This window comes from Typha latifolia, chromosome 4, assembly GCF_019914945.1.
Source record: "Typha latifolia isolate L0001 chromosome 4, TyphaL0001v2, whole genome shotgun sequence".
NCBI lineage: Eukaryota > Viridiplantae > Streptophyta > Magnoliopsida > Poales > Typhaceae > Typha > Typha latifolia.
This window is the reverse complement of record NC_133089.1, coordinates 16,173,159-16,192,834: the sequence shown is the minus strand read 5'-3', so window position 1 is coordinate 16,192,834 and position 19,676 is coordinate 16,173,159. Positions and strand designations below refer to the sequence as shown.

General features: G+C 39.4%; 3 protein-coding genes and 1 non-coding gene across 6 annotated transcripts; 1 reads left to right on the top strand and 3 right to left on the bottom strand.

Moving 5' to 3' along the window:
* Positions 1-406: 406 nt before the first annotated feature.
* LOC140786446 (uncharacterized) lies at positions 407-10,107 on the bottom strand. Of its 2 annotated transcripts, none has more exons than XM_073134893.1 (8): positions 9,921-10,107; positions 5,840-8,481; positions 5,598-5,716; positions 3,055-5,247; positions 2,865-2,913; positions 2,515-2,762; positions 2,249-2,353; positions 407-963 (listed from the first exon to the last, which is right to left on the bottom strand). In XM_073134893.1, the coding sequence occupies exons 2-8, from the start codon at positions 8,147-8,149 to the stop codon at positions 738-740; spliced, it is 5,250 nt and encodes a 1,749-aa protein (XP_072990994.1). In that variant the 5' UTR covers positions 8,150-8,481; positions 9,921-10,107; the 3' UTR covers positions 407-737. The 2 variants fall into 2 exon arrangements, with proteins under 2 accessions (XP_072990994.1, XP_072990995.1); XM_073134894.1 differs by having other exon boundaries at positions 5,840-8,542; positions 9,921-10,069.
* Positions 10,108-12,990: 2,883 nt separating this feature from the next.
* TRNAA-UGC (transfer RNA alanine (anticodon UGC)) lies at positions 12,991-13,063 on the top strand. Its single transcript has one exon. It is a non-coding gene; the product is annotated as a tRNA-Ala (tRNA).
* A 302-nt stretch (positions 13,064-13,365) lies between these two features.
* LOC140787700 (putative pentatricopeptide repeat-containing protein At1g26500) lies at positions 13,366-15,051 on the bottom strand. The gene has a single exon (XM_073136783.1). The coding sequence runs from the start codon at positions 14,982-14,984 to the stop codon at positions 13,485-13,487; it is 1,500 nt and encodes a 499-aa protein (XP_072992884.1). The 5' UTR covers positions 14,985-15,051; the 3' UTR covers positions 13,366-13,484.
* Positions 15,052-15,073: 22 nt separating this feature from the next.
* LOC140787701 (uncharacterized) lies at positions 15,074-18,659 on the bottom strand. 2 transcript variants are annotated; one of them, XR_012108878.1, is made up of 10 exons: positions 18,423-18,659; positions 17,681-17,898; positions 17,255-17,369; positions 16,884-16,970; positions 16,491-16,676; positions 16,276-16,395; positions 16,018-16,128; positions 15,833-15,914; positions 15,496-15,755; positions 15,074-15,392 (listed from the first exon to the last, which is right to left on the bottom strand). XR_012108878.1 is itself a non-coding variant. In XM_073136784.1 (9 exons), the coding sequence occupies exons 1-9, from the start codon at positions 18,588-18,590 to the stop codon at positions 15,694-15,696; spliced, it is 1,149 nt and encodes a 382-aa protein (XP_072992885.1). In that variant the 5' UTR covers positions 18,591-18,648; the 3' UTR covers positions 15,074-15,693. The 2 variants fall into 2 exon arrangements, 1 of the variants encoding a protein (XP_072992885.1); XM_073136784.1 differs by having other exon boundaries at positions 15,074-15,755; positions 18,423-18,648.
* Positions 18,660-19,676: the final 1,017 nt, after the last annotated feature.

Sequence of the window (19,676 nt, the reverse complement as noted above, 5' to 3'; positions counted from 1 at the left end):
AAACTCAATTCAGAAAATATTATTGCAGATTCGATCGTATCTTTCGACTGGCAACTCTTCATCTGCGAATGGAGGAGTACTGGAGCAGGCAAGTCCTCAATCGTACATACCTAAGCTTAATGAGTGTGACCACCAGCCTCCTTTCTGACACCTGCCTCATTAGTTTGTCCAAAACACCCAGCTTTACATCTAATTTTCAAGAATATTGAGCCCGACTTCAAAAGAACTCGTGAAGAAAATGCCGAGGTAAGACTGCGAGTGATCCGTTTTTTGTTTCTCCAAAAAATGCCGAATAAAAGGGTCAAGACAGCGAGGTGGGTCTCTTTTATTTTCTTTTTTTTCTTTAGCGAATAGATGACTGGCCAGCTGAGATTGGATCAGTAATTAAATCATTGCCTCGAAAATACATAATAATGAAGCTAATATTATTTTCCATCTATAAGCAATGCGACCGAAACCCATTTTACTTTCTAGTAATGTACAATAGACTATCTCGTTTGAGAGGAAAAGAAAAAGTAACATTGACAAACAGCGACCAAGCCCCGAATCCATAGGCTGGTAAAAAAGCGACTTCAATTCCTTGGCTTCCTCATCATATATGATGGTTATCATTGGCCCTACTTTTTCTTCATATACGACTATGCATATAAAAGGATGTGGGCCAACAAAAATTATGGAAGATAACTGAAGGTGGTCGCAGATGTAAAGGGAAAAAAAAAATCAATAAATTTAATGATCTAGAGTGATAAACAGAGCAACCCTTCTGGATGATTTCCAGTCATGGGAAGTGCTGTAACATATCTCTGAGGAAATATTTTACCAGTAATATTGGAAGTCGATGAGCCCTCGACTCTATCTGACTGACTACGGCCATGAAACTTCCCCAGACGATTGACGATAGAGAATCTCTCTAATTCCTGGCACTCCAGTCGTACATCCAACATTAAGGTCCTCTTGTCCAATCTGAATAATTATTATAAACAGAACAGGATATTAGAAAGTAAATCGACAAAATAATCTAATTTCTATCTAAGTAATTACTTTTAAGTTCAGAAAGGAAATGTTGAGCAACAACTAAAGATATCCAGATTAGAAGTTCCAAATCAACAGTACTTCACCATAACATAATATCTGTATACAAGAAAGTACAGAGAGATGAAAGAACAAAAAAGAATTCCAGACCATAGTTTTATAAACAAGCAACAGAAATACAGAAAGCTAAAGATTCTTCCATCTCCTTATTTTCCTTTTCCATATTTCATGCATTGAGGTTTACAATACTTTTTGTCAAAGAAGAAATACTTGCTCTATATGTGTAATGAGGCTGAGATGGTAAATCCAGCAATCCAATTCTACATTTGGTTTCCCTTTATCATCCAGTTCTACATTTGGATGGGAAAAACAGTTGGAAATTTTGAAACATAAATGCAACTTAAGTTAATGATGTTTGCAATCATAATTTACCAGTGTTCGAACTTAACAAAGTGTATATAGTTTTTCTCGCATCATGACTTATACACATGATACAAGATAACAAGAATCTTGTGACTTTAAGAGAGGTGGGTGGCAATAAGTGTCTTGAATTGTGTAGCTAACCTGATACCCAAAGAAAGAAAAGTAGCTTAACTTGTAGGGTTTCAAGAAACGTTACAGCCCAAATTGATCCGAAACCCTAAATTTTACTAGACTTTCAAATGGCTTAATGTGAAACTTTATCTTAGGTGTTATCTGGATGACAAACAAGCAGAGGGCAATGGGTGGACGATGGAACTTCAACTTCCTCTCCGACATTCTTTCCCTCTCCCCTCATTTAATCACTTACTTGAATTGTGCTTTGGTCACACTTTCAACTGAGTTTCAAGCAGACAAGGGCCAGGCAGATCCATGGCAAAGCAAAATGAGGCAACCAATTAGAATATTATTGACCATATATGCAAATAGAAGGGTCCTGTATTAGTAGCTGACCAATCCACTTGGATCTCACTAGTAAATTTTACTACTTTTGAAGAGTTTATATACCAAACTAACAGATCCTAACTAGAAACTAATAAACTTAAGCTTCAAAATATTTGTTGCCAAGCACTTATTCCTGGCAAAAACAAAACAGCAGTCAGTCTTTCTCTAGGCAAAACCTAGTCTGCATGCCTAGTATACAACTAATGTATGCTTTGTTAATGTAAGATATGAAAACTTATAAAGAATAGACAAACAAAGAATGATAAGAAAGTTGTCCAGAAGGCATCCATACCTTACAAAATCACTTTCCAGCCTTTTGGATTTTCCAATGATGTCCTCCACAACTTCTGAGAAATATTGGTGTCGCGCCTTCTCATTATTCAACTTCTCGGATATTCTAAGTTATAAAGGAAAACATTCTTAGAAAATAAAGAAAGTGGTAATAATTGTTCTATGGCATGTATCAACACAAAGAAAGCAATATGTAGTATCTCGACACTCCAGAAGCAAGTCTATGCCTAAAATACCATGGTTCAACTTTCTAGGAATAATAATTACCTTTTCTCATTGTCAAAATGCAGCAAAGAATCACTTCCCAAGCAAGAGGTATGGCTGCATGCTTCCCCTAATGCCAGTTTAGCAGCACAGTATGTCATGCTTTCATAAGCTAAAGCAGCTTCTGATTTAAGAACAACAGCTGGTACAGCAGGAAAGAGTTGCTGAATCAGCTGAGTTGTCAGAATTAGCCTTCTTTGTGGTCGCAAAGTTGATGGACCATCCTCTAGCAATTCAGCTTCATCCTCCACCTGTAATTAGAAAGAGGTCCTTAATGTCAAGATTCGCTAAACCAAGATCTCCAAAAGAAGCAGCAGACCAATTACAGATAAAAAATGAACATTTGGACAAACCTTCTCAATCAACCTGTTGGTGACCTGAGACCAATCCAGCTCTGACATTCTGTGAGTAATGTAAAATGGCAGGTTCAATAGAAAGATCAAAATGAATTTAATTGAATATTAAGAGAACTCAAGTGACCTGATAGTCTACACAGTACCAAATTGCCAATTAACATAAGTAAATAAGAAAAAAAAAGGTCACCTGATGCTTCGTGGCCTCTGGGACCCTTCAATGACCTTGTGCCAAGATATACAGTCTGGCATTTCAGCTTTCCGCTTCTTTGCTGTTTGAACCACAGGATGGTCCACGGTACCACAAGGCAGGTGAGGTAAGTCATCTGCAGGGATCTTGGCGGATGGTGTGCTTTCCCCAAGACCACCCACCTTAATGTTATCAAGTCTTTGCTCTATAAACATATTATTAATCGAAACTTTTGGGAAATTGAAAGGTGGTATAGTGGCTTTCTGCTCATCATTATTAGCAACATGACCTTTTATGTACGTCCCATATTGTTCAAACCAGGAAGGAGCCATTTGATGATTGATCTTGGGAAGCTCGCTTCCTTTCATTAAATTTAATGAGGGATCTGGACTAGGAAAGGGAGCATGATTTTCAAGACTGTGCTGTCGAGCAGCGTGGACAGCCATGGAAGATGCTTCTGTTCCAGAAATCTGAGAAGATAAGTTTGCATTTCTCTCTTCATTGTTGCTTGAAGCAAAGCTGAGCATTTTGATATCTGAAGGAAAGGAATTGTGTGAAGTTGCACCAATTTTATTATCTACGGGAACTCTAAACATAGTATCCTGTCCATATACAAATCTTTGACCAGCTTTCCAGTCTATCTGTGGAGTATCAGACCCAAGGTTATCTCCTTTCAATCTCTTCCCAAACCTATTGCTTGGATCCAAATCAGAATCCTTCATAGCTTGCATTTGATGCAGTAGAGAGTAATCTTGGTGTTGAACACCTGAATTTTTAGATGTGCGTCCAGGCAAGCCGACGTCATTATTGCTGCCAGCATTTCTTAGGGACGCATTTGCTGCCTGTGAGTTAACAGACAAGTCCTCTCCAATTTTTCCCTTGCTGATACCTTGCTGATGCAATCGAACCAAGGATGAAATGGAGACTGAACAGCTTCCATCTAGAATCTTTCGTGAAGACTCTTGCCCTTGAGATGCATTTCCTCTGTTAGAACCTATGTCCACCTTCTCAGAAGATGTTTGCTTTGTGGAAGGGCCCATTATTTGTTTTTCTTCTTGATTTAGTAAATTAATAGAACTGGCATCAACCTCGGATGGAGAACTTGCTGCTTTATTTCCCTGATCATCTACCTTCTGCAATCCTCGAAAACTGTCATCCTTTTTACTATTTGATAGAATCATTGATTGAAGCATATTGGGGGTGAGCTTGCTAGGTTGGCGTTGTTGAGCTGATAAATTTGTCCACACATTCCTGAACATTGTTGGGAAGCCAGTTCGCTGCGGCATGACGGGAATAGAAGGTTGTGAGCCTGCCCTTGTTTCTACCATAGGGAATTGCTGGCCACTTTTAATCTGAGAAAAACATGCATTCGATGGACCAATGTGATTTGTCTCTGCTGAGTGAGACTGAGAAGGTCCAGATGAATGAGCATCAGTAGAGGAGTCAAACCTAAAAGGTGGGATTTTGCCTGCGGAATCAGGGAATGCTGCCCACACAGATTGATCACCTAAAGCTCCATCACGAGAATCATGTGGTTGTCTAATGTCAGATGTATTCACGTTGTTTCGGCCAGCAAAGGGTAGACTTTGAGATTTATCATTTAGTTCATGTCCAGTTGCATTAGCATTTTGCTGTCGATACCTACAAGAAGAATCAGTGGCAGCAGCTAACAGATCATGTGGTTGTCTAACGTCAGATGTATTTGCGTTATTTCGTGCAGCAAAGGGTCGACTTTGAGATTTATCATTTAGTTCATGTCCAGTTGCATTAGCATTTTTTTGCCGATACCTAGAGGTAGCAGCTAACAAGGAATCAACCTGGTTGTGTGAATAAGAAATGTCCTTGCTTGCCTGTGCAGACATACTTTTACCCTCCAGATTCTTTCTTTGTGAAGTTTCTTGATTAGGAGGCAGAGATTGAAATGGATCTGTGGAAATCAAGGGTTCTGAATCCTTATCTCCTGCTCTGCAATCAACATCCTTGCCACTAAGATGATTTAAGAAAGTCTGATGGGAAAACGGGTGCTCTGAAAGAGGTTGCCTTTGCGATGGTGGGGCCAATTGTAAACCAAAACCTTGAGAAGAAGGTCGATTAAGTTGCAAATGAGAAGCTTGTCCAGGTACATCAGATGCAGCAACAGTGGTGACATTCCTTGACTGATCCACCTTTTGAATAAGTTCAAGCATGTACTGACTGCAGCAATTATGAAGTTTGTTCAAGTACAGAGAGCCCCTATCATGTATAGATTGGCTAATGCCAACACAATATGTGTTTCCTCGTAATATATGTCAATGTCAAATTGGTATATCACAGAAAAAGGCTTTCTAAATTTTAATGATGGATAGGATAAATGCCACAAATAGGTCATTGATACTGGACTTGTAAAAAGGAGTTCTCAGGCCAAAAGGAAAAGGATTATTTGGAAAATGAGAGAGAGAGAACTGGTGGATTGAGCAAGTTAGTTGTATATTAATGCTTATAGAGATGACTTCTAGAAAATATGAAACAAAGGCTAAGTTAGCATTACAAAAGCCAAAATTTACCTTGTTGGAACTGTTCTGTCCTGAGAATAAAAAGCCGTTGATCCATCCAAGGAAGATTCAGTCGAGTCATTGGTAGGGATGGCACGTATACAATTAAGTTCCCGTTCCCCCGTTGTCCTCTGTAAATTATTACATCATGTGAAGTAAAAAAGCAAATATTGTAACTTTTTATCCAAGAAAAGATCGTGATCGAAATGTAATTATTTTTCCATTCATTTCTAACAGACAATGACACAATTTACCTCGGCAGAACCCACTGAATTGATTGATGCAACATCACCATCAGTTCGTGAGTGTCCAACATAACTTTGCTCCAGATTATTTGATCTTCCAACAGCAGAATCTGGCAAGCCTTGAGAATACCATGCTTGATTTGGAGGAAAAGAAGGACAAACTTTCATTCCTAAATTTCGTGCTGGGTGATTCTGCAACATGGGAGAACCTTCAGTATGCTGACCAGACTGACTCAAAGGATTTTGGCTGCCATTTACCAAATATTGGGCACCTTTCCCAGCAAACATGGAATTTCCACCAGTACCAAATCCACTGTTGACTTGCTGCCTGAAAACCTCCGTAGAGACCACATCTGAAGGCTCTTGGCTGCTGTCATATTTTGATCTTCTGTCAATATTATTTCCAGATGAATCCCAAGGTCGTAGTCCCCGATTTAGCTGATTCTGATTTCTTTGCACATCCTCATTACCCATGGAATGTGCAGATGAATCAGTGGCACCATGCTTCCCACACTCAATCTGACATTTAAGTACCTGACGATTCTTTTCCTCAATCACTTTTGCCATGTTTGAGTTCATAGCAGCAGCATATTTTCCCATTGAAGAGTCTGCACATTGCAGCTGGTAACTGCTCTTATCAGATTTTAGCAGTTCCAGTTCACAGCTCAGATTCACATCATTTCTACTAACATTCTGCATACTGTCATCACTATCAGAAATATTTGATGTATTAGTTCCATTTCGTGCCATGGTATGATTAGTACTCCATCCATTTCGCCTATTACTGGACTCATTAGCAACACCATGAGAGGCCATATTTTGCCGCGGAATCCAAACACCTTGTTTACTGTGTGAATCAAACTGCAATCCTGCCGGTCTTCCATATGCTTGCTCAGCCAAAATACCATTAGATATATGCATCTGTGCTTGGAGACCACTGTCCTCTTGCTTTTTCTTGACAATCTGGCAGAACTGCTTGTTATTGTCCTGCACAGGCGACTGCTGACATGTACTCTCAATTGATACTCTCCCTATCTGCTCGTATGCAGATTTGAAAAAACTAGGAGCTCTAGGACAATTTATGTTTGCATCAGCCTCACAGAATGATGGAAAAGTTCTTGAAGTCAGAGAAGATGCACTCTGCAGGTTATCACCATCCCAAGTAGCTGGTTGCTTCCCATTGTCATTAGATACAGAGGACTGGTTTACAATAGACTGATCTGTTTTATTGTAACTCAGGCCACTCCATTCTTCTTGGAATCCATTGTCACTGCTTGACGCCTCTACAGCCTCTTGCATAAGGGCACTCCAGCTCCCACTCTGGATAGATGGAAAAGCCCCAGTAAGATCATTCTTTAGAGGATTCCCATGCATATAGCCTCCCGTGCAAGTGTTGAGATCCCCCCCAAAAGAAGATCTCCAGTTGTCATCTTCATTAGTACCAAACAACAATCTCTCTTCCGTTGGGTCTAAACTAGCCACACCACTAGTAGGTCTCACCGATGTCGACTTCTCTAGCAAGTTATCTGACAAATTATCATGACCAGGCCTACCATGAAATTCCTGAACTTGAACACCATGTTGCAACTGATTCATTTGCTGAAAATTCCCTAAAGTATCATTATCAATTTGACTTTGCACAGAAGCGTTAGCAGAAGAACATTTTCCTTCAAAGTTCTGCATAGAATTTGAAACACCCTGTTGTAAGCAAGCATATTCAGTTAAATATTGTTCAGTTTGATAAGAGTTCAATGGATCTGATCTCACTGACACCTTCTCCATCTGATTTGTTCCTACCTTGTTCACCATTTCCCTGAAATTATTACGCATCCCTAAATTTTCAGAGTATTGATCAACAGAGGCCCTGGTGCTGCTAACAGGCATACCATAGAGAGACTGGTCCAATTCTTGAGGAACTAACCCCATAGATCGCATAGCCTGAACTTGACTGTTAGACAACATTACTCCATTTGGAAAATTGCTAATTGCAGGAGAGCCACCAAGCTGTGTCCAGTTCACATTACCAGCAGTAAACATCTGCGGATTACTCGGTGCCCTCAACTCACCTCCCATAGAAGTATTTGACCACATAGACACATCAGTTATGGGCATTTTGTTCAGTATTGCTGGAAATTCCTCAGCAGCTGGTTTTCCGGTCACAAGAGGCAGGCCAAGTGAATTCTGCTGACGAGATCCATGATCAAGCTGCTGAAGTTGCTGTTGCCTTTTTAGCTCTTGCAGCTGCCTGTACATCAAATGTTTCTGCCATAACTGCATGTCATTAACACCATGATGCTGGGTAGGGCGAAATTGTGACATAACTAAGAGGTGGCTCTGAAGGAGCTTTTCTTGACTATAAGAAGTCAAGTTTACAAGTGCTAGACCAACTTCTCAACAGTATTCCTATGAGGTCCAAAGACTTTCCAGTTTCCAGGAGCATGTTCCACTTAATGAATGCCAGTGATCCTCCCCATAGACTATTGCCACTGGGGAAGATACCATCCACTAATATCTGCCAAACTAGGGCTTATTGAGATACCATAAGCTGAATTTATGATAATGCAGATTGTTCAACCTATTTAATGCTCTTCTGCTCAAAATTTTGCTTATCTAGAATCTTCAGATTCATGCCTTCCATTCCTTACCTCAGTCTGAAGAAAATGAAATGATTGGAACCTTAGGTACTTGGATATAAGGAATCAAGCTTCCCAACTATTAAACAAACAAATATAGTAAACAAGCATCAGCTTCACTTATTATTCCCGATTCTTCAGCTACAAAATTATCTAAAAGACATACAAAATTCTGAAGTTAAATTTTATTGCAAATAAGCACCAAAATTTTCAAACTGCATCTAATATATTAGGAGCAATAGCATGGTGCAGTTGGATTCCACATGGTTCATACCTAAATGCTGTCAACTATTGCAGAAGGACATCCACAGGTTAAGGATGAGAAAGGGGGCACCCACAGCAACAGTAAGAGAGTGATATGACGGGTAAGAGGAAGGGTAGGAAGGGTAGGAAGGGAGAGCAAGGGATGACAGCTTGCCAAATATCTAATGAACAAGAGGGTCAAGAAAAAAGGAAGGAAAAAAGGAAGATAAAGAGTAACTGTTAGTTAAAACAGCCATATAGGATTATACATTTATACCAACAATTTCCTTCTATGGCAGCTAAAGTGCGTAAGATGATGCAGCATCTTCAGGCTTCTGAAACCTGAATCAAATTTCAAATTCTCTAAAGTATCTAAACAAACTATTGCTACTTGAGAAATCCTTAAGACATAGGATCAATATATACCAGTCGAGCATCTTAATCTTTGCAGGATTGAGAAAATGATATTGAACATGAACAATAGAAAGTACAAGTCCATCTGGCAGCCTAATCTATGGGACAAAAAGGTAATCCAGACCCAAAATCTAAAAAACTGTAATCCAAAAACGATCTTGACGCCCAACAGATCGATTTGTCCTTCTTTATATAGGTTTTAGTTTACCCATTAAATACACTTACATAGTCCACTCATGCATCTTCTGATTCCATAAACTTGTCAATAATATAGCAAAATAAAGTGTTTCAGCTAAAAGTAACTCAAAACTAAAAAATCCGTAGCTCCTCCGCAGCAACGACATTGATAAACAAAACTCATCGCCGTCTAATTCTTAAAACATTTCATCATTTTCAACTGGAAGTAGACAAAGACCAAATCCCTACACTTCACGCTACATCAATCAGCATCCAACTTGAACACTTCACTCACAAAGGACAATAAAAAGAAAAGACCTCAAACCCTAGAACTGCATCTCCACAAGCAAACATCATCAACTACTCCAAGCCCACTCCCTAGCTCAAACTCACCTCCAGTGCCCAGGAAAAAAAAAAAAAAACAAAGCAGACGCTATATCCCCGCAAAACACAACACTCGCCCACGAAATTCCCAAAACACGAGGTCGATCGAGTCCAGAAAACAAACCAAATCGGCAGACCAAAATAAACACAAACAATCCATCAGCAAGAAAAACTCCGAAACGACAAACCCATTCCCGATCCAGAAACGGCAAAGATTTTGGGGGTTTTTGCGGACTCACTCTGATCAAACGAGGATTCCGGCCAAAATGGCGATCGCATCGGGCTCCCTCTCCAATCTAGGGTTCGGCTTTCTCCCTCCTCTTCGTTCTAGGGTTAGCTTCCGGGTCGAAGTGAGCGAGATGGGCTTCTGTCTCTCCCCCCTCGCTGTGCGAGAGCAAATGGGGCAAAGATAAAGCGATATAGTGCGAAGATTTCAACGTAGCCAAGGGCCGAGGGCCAAGGGCCAAGGGGAGAGCTCTCGGTTCGGATCCCAACCTATCAGGCTCGAACCCGAACCGGAGAAAATAAGAACAAAAAAAAAACCACGATTACGCGATCCCATCCGTCCATCTGGTAGTGCACATCAGGCGGGGGGTGCTACGTAATGGATAAAGGAGATTACGGCGTAGTGACGGACGTTAAAGGCGGAGACTAGCCGGTGACTTGACCGGGAATACCCGGTGTTAGTTGGTAGGTTGGTCCTATTTTGCGGTACTAAATATCTTCTTTAGATTTGGGCCCCAAGAAATTAATGATTGTTCTCTTTATGGTACAATAGTAAGATTAATGTTAATCTAAAGAGTGTTGTTAGATGGAATGCCAATAATTAAGGTGCTTTTCTTTTTCTTTAGTTTTTTTTTTTTTTATTGCTGGAAGACATCAGGTGCTACAAAATAGAAAGAGTTTTTCTTTTTTTCTTTTTTTGTTGATTGGAGATTAATTTGGAGCCTAATGGGTTCTTAATCAATACACATGCAGCAGTCTTCCTTTTCCCATATCACTTGTATATCTCAATTTAATGCATCTTAATTTGACATATGTACAAGAGAATAGGATGCATGCATGCAAGAAACGAGGAGAGATGGATGAACTGAGTTAAGAGTGAAGGAGTGAGTGAACGAATCAGCAATCCAACAATACGGGGGGAGGGGGGCTTGGCATGCAACTGGGCAGGTTGTCTTTCCTTGTGTCACAATTTACTCATTAACTATTGCCCAAATGGACCAATATTTTTCAACTGTCACATCCTTTTATCTTGGAAATTAAAGGGATACCGAAGTTGATTCAAATCGCTTTCTGAAGTGGGACAAGACTAGACAATCATTAGATAGAAAGGTATGCTGCTTGGATTCGTGGATGTGAATTTGATAATAATAATAATAATAATAATACTAAGAATAAGAGGGGGCATGAAGTGCATACCTTTAGAGAGATGGAATGCAATATGCATGCCAATCAATTATTCTTTGCAGCCGACTTGTTTGAGCTTTTCTTATCAAGAATTCTGCTTGCCCAACCTACCTTGCTGTATGAATCCAGATTATTACACTAATTATTAATTAATATAGTAATAAATTCAAGTTATCTTTGATATATATTATTTTTAAAATAAATTTTTTTAAAAAAAGGTATTTTTGGTGCAATATCAGGCCCATCTCACATTGTGGCCCAGCCCAAAGGAAGAAAAAAGAATTCTCCCAAGAATGGCCCGAATCTCCAATGAAGGCCTATAAATCAAACATTCAATCCATTTTCCAACTTATCTTAATCCAAGCATGACCATAAACCACACTCTTCTTTTATATGTTAAAGAATTCATCAATCTTAACATTAATATACATACATATACTCATCCTATGTGTTCCTCCAACAATAATGCATATTTCTTCTATATGCATGCCATTAATGTTTCATATATCTTAGCCATACTGAAGCAATTAATAAACTCAAAAAGTTACCAACACAAACATTAAGGTGTAGAAAAGGACATGGTCAACTTGGGGTATATATTAACGGCGTCAAGTCACGTTTGCATGGCAACTAATGTTTTTAATTTTGTTTTTGTTTTTATTCTGACTCACGTCGCAGTCCAATTGTCCAAAGCCCCCCCCCTGCATGGATGGCTCTATTCCCCATCATTCCCTAATCAAACCTGCGTATATAATCCGTGGACTATTTCTTAAAACAAGCTGTACAGCGACGCGAGGCACGCCACGTGTGCAAGCAGTACAAAGCAAAGATCCTTTGTCAGTTAAGTACATAATCCAAAAAAGGCGCAAGAGGATTACGTGGCACTTTATTTTTAGATAACTTATTCTGACCATGTATAACTCCTGTGGAGTGTTATGGAGTCACATGTCAAAGAGAAAAAGTGGGGTACTGGAATCCACTGAGTGGTACTCCAAGAACATAGGAACTCCTCCTTTTTGGGGGCTATAATTACTGCATCTTATATATATATATATGTGTGTGTGTGTGTGTGTGTGTGTGATATATAAACTACTAATGGGATATGGGCCAATCCAAGGCATCTGTTACTCTTATACTTTTTGTCTCATCCTTGCTGTCAAATAGTTTAAAAGATCTCTGGGTTGACTCAGACTGCTTCCTGGGAGTGCGAGTCTCAATCATGAGAGCAAAAGGGGCCATGCATAAGATATGAAAGATATGGTTTTGAATTAGCTTGTGGTGAGCTTTCCTGCCATGAGTTGCTAATTAACCATTTGAAAAAGGTATGCAGCGACGTATAAGTTTTCCCTTAAGTAATAGATAATAAAGAGTGGGCCAGGTGAGGTAAGTAGATTTATCCGGGGGAGGATTTAATTGAGCTACTTGGAAGTCTTGATTGGTTACACCAGATCATCATCCTATAATTTAAGTAAAAAAGTTTAAGGATATATATATATATACACTAACCTGATGGACTGTCAGGTGCATAGAGTTTCAGCAAGCTTTTGTGCTGCATAATGACATTGTGGATCGTGTATCTAAAAAGGCGAATGAAGATATCATACAAATGTTGCAAGGATGAAGAGAAATATGAAGTACTACATATCATTGTTAGATGATTGAGGTATTAATTGGGCTTTCACCTGAAGACAATGTAGGGAGTGATTTGGGCTCCATGAAGTTGGGCCTAAGGGAAGACAGGAAGTTTTTGGCCATCTCTATCTCATATCCGATAGCTCTAAACTCCACTTAGATCCCTAAAGAGGTACCATCACTGGTAACGTCTGCATGGTTGGCGGAAAGTGAATAATTTATGGGAATCATAGAATAGGAAGAAATCTAAGACCTCAGATTTCCGTCGGGGATGTAGCTCAAATGGTAGAGCGCTCGCTTTGCATGCGAGAGGTACAGGGTTCGATCCCCTGCATCTCCACATATATATGTGTTTTTTTGGGTACAATCTCCATATAAAAACCACAAATCGATCAACTTCAAATAAAAGCTCGTCTCGAATTATATTTATTATATATATTAAAAGTAACAAATAAATTTTAATTTGGTTATATATTCAATTTAATTTTATTAAGTTGTAGATCATCTTAACTTCATTCAACCTTGAGAATAGATTTGAATAGCGGCTCAAGCTCTAAATAGGCTTAAACTTCGATTATGCCCCTACTGCCAAACCTGATACGAAAATAATCGAACGTTATATGAAACGATCAGATTGCAATGTACTATGTAATGCCGCCAAATCTTTATATTCAATGAGATTTGATCCCAACTGCTAATTTAAGATATAACAATTACTTGCAACGCCAAGAGAATTCCCGAAATGCATTGTTGTTCTGACTTCATATCAATCCATTCATTGCTCTTCTCCTCCTATCCCTTGTAGCCATCCTCTCCCCATACCTCAAGAAGATGTCTCCAAGATCAACCAAGCCCACCTCCCTCAACCTCCTCCCCACCTCTTCAAACATGGCAACTCCTTCATCATTAGAGTAGTACTTCAAAAACTTATTGTAGTCAAATCTAGGCACCTCCACCCCACCCCACATCATTCTCTCCACATATTTGGTGGCCTCCAGTGTCTTCCCAGCCTTCACCAATCCACCTACAAATATGCTCTCAAAGTTGACAGATGGGTCCCTCCCCTTCCTCCCCCTCTTCCCCAAATGCCCTTGTAAAAGCATTATGTATGTGTGCATGGTAGGCTCACAACCCCTCTCGATCATTTCTCTAAACACCCGGGTGGCTTCTCCTGCCCTTTTTATCCTCAACAAACCTTTGATCAAGCCATGGTACAAGCTTATCTCTCTCTCCTCAACTGTATCAAAGATTTTGTACCCCTCCCTCACCTTCCTCTTCACGAAGAGCCCATAAATTAAAGCTCCCAGAGTTGAATTATCTACACCAACCCCTCTCTTGAGCATTTCGCCGAACAACATGTACGCAAACGTTATCCTACCTTCTTTAGACAACCAGTCGATGACCACACTATAAGAACCAAGACCAACGTCACAAAACCTACGCTCCCTCATGGATTTGAACATCCGCATCGCATCCTCCAATCTATTGTTCTTAAAGAAAGTGACGAGCATCTCCTCGTAGCACTCCGGCTCCGGCTCGATCTCCTCCGCGACCATCCGATTCCAAATCTTGGACGCCTCCACTAAATCCCCGGCCCGACAAAACCCAACAACCAAATGGCGATAAGTAGTGGAACCAGGGGAGATCCCACGGGCCCTCACCTTGGAGACGACGGAGTTGGCGACGTCGACCATCCTGCGATCGCAGAGCGTGCCGACGACTCGGTCGAGCGTGTCGCGGTCGGGGATGATCTGGGCGCACTTCTTGACCTCGCGGGCCTCGGCGAGGCCGCGGGCGGTGATGGAGATGGCGAGGGGGGTGGTGAGTCCGTCGTCGGAAGAGGATAGGGAAAGGAAGGTGGACCAGAGGAGGGAGACGTTCTTGGAGCTGGAGAGGACGGACAGGAGCTTGGCGGAGGTGGCGGGGGAGTGGGAGAAAGAGTGGAAGCGGAGGAGGAAGAGGAGAAAGCGGTGGACGGGGCGCCAGGAGAGAGGGAAGACATTGCAGACTTGGAGGAAGAGCTCGTGGTGGGACGAAGGGGGAGGGAGGGGGAGGGAGAGGAGGCGGGAGTGGAGGTTGGGGTCGGGAGAGTGTTGCTGTTGGTAGAGGACGGTGGAGAGGCGGAGGAGGAGGGAGGGGTCGGTGGGTTTGGGGTAGGAGAGGGCGGGAAGGGAGGGAGGAGGCATCGGGGAGGAGGAGGACCAGTAGACAACGAAGTGTTTGAAATGGAAATTGACTACCGCCTCTAATAAGGCTGCCATAAAAATTGGGCCCCATTTGGGATATCCACATTGCCCTCAGTGTAGAAAGAATACATGATAGGAGAAGGAAGTTTGATGCTTGCAAGAAATACATGAAGCAATCAAGAGATGCATTCAGTTAATTCACAACAAGGAAATAGCAAGCATATAATTCAGGTACATCTTCTACAAAATAAGACTAGGAAATTTTGTAACCAGGTGGTGAGTGAGATACAAAAAGAATAGTTTCTAGTACATCTTCCACACACTAGTTCGAATAACCAGGTGGGTGAATTTCCAGGATACGATTACCTCGAACAGCTCCTGAAAGAATTCAGTATAGGGGCCTAATTTGAGACGAATTAGATATTACCTATTGATGGACCTAAGTAATGTTTGTTCCTTTCAGACTTTAAAGCTTCGAAATGCCTGTCACATACGGAAGAGAAATTAAAAATGGTACATACCGGAAAAAGAAGAAGAATAAGTTAATAAACTAACAGCATGAGACAATAGTTAGCATATTATATACCTTTGGAAGGCAAAAAGCTAGTGTTCTACAACTTACAAGAGAGAGCTTGGCAAAAGATGAATAGAACATTGCTAGCTATTGCCGTTCAACCTAATTGGTAATTTTGTTAGTAAGACACAAAATTATCACGACTCTTGAGAAAACATGTTGCATATCTGACTAGTTAAGGATGCAAGTCCACAAAGAGCATATCTGGTTTTAAGTCAGTATTGTGCAACTTCTGAAGGAATCTTGGAGATTGTCCAAGTCCAAGTTATGACCTGCGGTAGGTTTGACAGAATGAGTTTTGGAAAATTATGAAACATTAGGTAGTTAAGAATGCCTTAATGAGCTTTACCAATGAAAACAATTTTGTTCAGCCGCTTCTCTGTTCCATACCATTCTCGAGCTGGCTCAACCTCATAAACTTCTCTTACTGCCTGCTTGACAAGAGTGATAGCAAAACTTAGTCAAGATAAGGATTATGGTAAGAAAAGTAAACAACTATCTCTCGGCATCATAGTTTTAGTTGTAGAGAATAACCTGTAGAGTGTGAAGTTGATCAGAGCTATGGACATGCAAAACTCCCTTACAGCGATAGACGTCCATATTGGACTTCTTTTCCCACAGAAGATCCTCTAGCCATATGCGAACCTGTAAAAGGAAGCCAATATCATGCAGATGCAAGTAAACAATTAAAATCGCACTGCTGGTGCCTCATGGATCTAATTTATCTTACACAGTTAAAAGTAGACAAATGTTAGCTGTTGAGAATGAAATTATAAAATTAAAAGCATCTACCTTGTCCAAATCAACTGGTTGCGGCTCATAAATGCACAAGGTACACACAGAACTGTCGTGACGACTATTGGCAGGTAATGATTTACTATACTCCAAAAGCTCAGCCAAATGATTCAGATTCTGATCAAAGCAAACACGCGTTACGAGATTGCACCAATCGTATTCAGGTATGGAAACAAACTGCGGCTACGACAGATGGAATACAATTGACTGACCTTCGCACTGTATGCTTGGCGATCCAATACTTTATGCAAGTCAACTTGACAACGGACAGAAGGAATCACAGTAGCAAGAGAATTGATGTCATGAATCTTCCTTTCCAAGTCCTCCAAATCATCTATCGCACCAGATCTAGGAATTTTCTGAGAGATCAAGTCAATTTTGTTCAAAATTACAACATCCTGCAATGAAGGGAATAAAATCATGATTCACATTGCAAGTGAGATTATTTTACATACAATGCATTTGAATCTCTTTAATAAGAAGATGAAGAACCACAATCTAGAAAGTTATCAGAACTTATGAGATTGTCAAACAGTATTCGGAGAAAAACTGGGGAAAATTGCAGACTAAGAACTGAATACTGGAATAGATAACTATATGTTTACCGCAAATGCAATCTGAAGAAACGCTTCAGGGAATGAGGCAGCACTATGTTCATCAAGTTGCAGCCTTAGGTTTTTTGCATCTACAACCTGTAAAAAATAAAATAAATCAATCAAAGTTCATAAAGTGTCTGAGTATGCCTTTTATAGTAGGCTCTTCTGAAGTAGTTACTTTACCAAAACAATTACATAAAAATATTTGATCAGTAAGAACCATTGAAAGCTGTTTCTTTCTTTGCAAAATCAAGGATGGGTAGCCGGTCATCAAGAAGATGAGGGGCACAATGTCCTTACAAAAGGCACGAGCAACAAGAAAACAGTGGCTACAAAAGACCATTGACGAAAATAAAGATCTCTACAGTAAAGAAACTTACAGTAATGATAGAATCAAGTCTAACTGCTGATTCCAGTTGATCATCCAACCAAAGAATGGAGACCAAGGGAGCAGGATCAGCCACCCCTGTTGTCTCAAGCAATATGTGATCAAGTCTGCACCAAAAGAGTTATATCAAAAATCACTATAATCAACCCTGATTCCACTTAGTACATAGTCCATGACACCAAATTCAGACCAATGATGCGAGAAGAATAAACAGCTACTAGACCATAATCATCCAAAGACATCCAACTATTATATATTGCAAAATCAACCAAATAGAAGATCAAAGGTTCTAACAGTAACAATAAACTTTGCATAAAGACATAAAAAAGCAGGCAGATGTTCATAATATGATTTATTTAGTTTAAGTGATTCTCCAATAAATTAAAATGCATAGAAGTAGGAAATTATAAAATCTAACCTCTCTTTCCTCTGTACAAGTTGTTCCAATGCTTGAACGAGACTGTGTTTTACCGTGCAACAAACACACCCATTTGGTAATTCAACCCATTCCTCCACAGTTGCACCACCTTGTCCCTCATTAATCATGGCCCTTTCCACACCGATTTCCTCACCAAACTCATTCAGTATCACAGCAATCCTTTTCCCATGTTGGGCATGCAAAATGTAATTAACCAACTGAAATATTTTAGGATAAGAAACTACTCATGTCGAAAAATAAAAATGCAAAGAAGTACCAAAGGAAATGTTTAATTCCATATGTTGAGAGAAATCAGGCAATTTAAAATGCTACCCATTATATCATATAACTGGCAAAAAGATTCACAAACAGCAAATTAATCCTGCCTTTCTAATAACAAATGATTCAGTAAATTCGAAAAACAATATAATACTAGCCTACATAATCCATTTTACTGAGTCCAGCCAAAAAAATTCAAAACTAACGGATAATCCCGAAATTCATCCTTTCCCTCAAATTAAATATGCGCGGTGAAACAAGAAGTTCAAACAGAATCGATTTCTTCACGAATTAAGTTACCGCCATTAATATTGAACTGACCACTTATAGTATTGTAAAACCCTTAAATCAAGCAAACTTATTTGAGCAAATTGTAGATTTAACAATATATGAATCGCTGGAGAGTAGAACGGGGAGATGATATACAAAAACTAATCGGGCATCCAGAGAGATGAGATCTCACCGTGGATTTCCCCGCGCCGAGGTAGCCGGTGATGACGGTGACCCCGACCGGAGGTTCACCGACAAGTTCCGCCGGATTAATCGACTGGGACGAGGATCCGGCCAAGTCCTTCTCGGATATTTCTCCGATCCGAACGGCGAGGGGAGGGTTCTCGTCGTCTTCTTCCATAGCCGTCGTAGTGCTGGAGAGAATACCGTAATAGCGTGGGCAGCTTATTAGAGGATTTGGGCGTGCTCCTTAGACGGCGTGCCTCTTAAGTAGTTATTTATTTATTTATTATTATTATTATTTTATTTTAAATTTCACTTGAGCATTATTATTAGGAGGTAAAAGGTTTAATTTAAATGAGTTTTATCCCATAACAATACAAACCCCATAGTTTAACCCAAAAAAAAAAGAGGCTAAAAAATATTGATTAATGTACAAATACTTTGAAACTGGGGCTTGGGCAAAGAATAAAGATGGATATATAGTTTAGTGTCAGAGCTTTCGTTTTTAAAGAATAAACTAGCCAAATTGGCTACCTATTTTTGATAGTGTTTAATTACCGTGATGAAGTTTTGTATAGTACCTGAGTTAACTACTAGGTGTCATTGGTATTTAAATATAGAAATAATACTCTATAACATAAGTCATTTTAACTGTTTGACCCTTTTTTTAGGGTGTGTTTGGTTGTTGATTAGTGTGGAGGGAATAAAGTGGTAAAAGTTTTTAGTAAAATCACTCTTATTAAGCAATCATGACTTTGGTAAAAATTAAAAGTGTTTAGTAAAATTAAGTCATTGTTATAATTATAAATTATATACGATATATAAATATGTGGGAAGTGTCACTTTCTTTGGAATAAAAAAGTGAAATAATAAAATTACCTGGAAAGGGATAGAAAAAAAAAAATAAAGTTCTCCAAATGCAGAGAGAAAACTAGAGAAAAGACGAGTAAATAAAACACAAACTCTTTTTATATTTTAGCATTCTAAATATGTCTCTATTCTGTTATATTATTTAATTAATCTTTTAATATTCTATTAGCAACTTTAAAGATAAAAATTAAAAATTAGATATTATAGTTTGTGCCGGATATTATAACTTAAGAATATTATAATTTGTGCTAATTTTTATATTGGATAACGAGTATAATGGTAAGCATATATTTTTTTTATTTTCTTTCCTTAAATCAAACATAAACTTATTTTTCTATACTTTTCTCTCTGTTACATCAAAATAAAATAAGATGAAGTTATTTTTTTTCCCTTC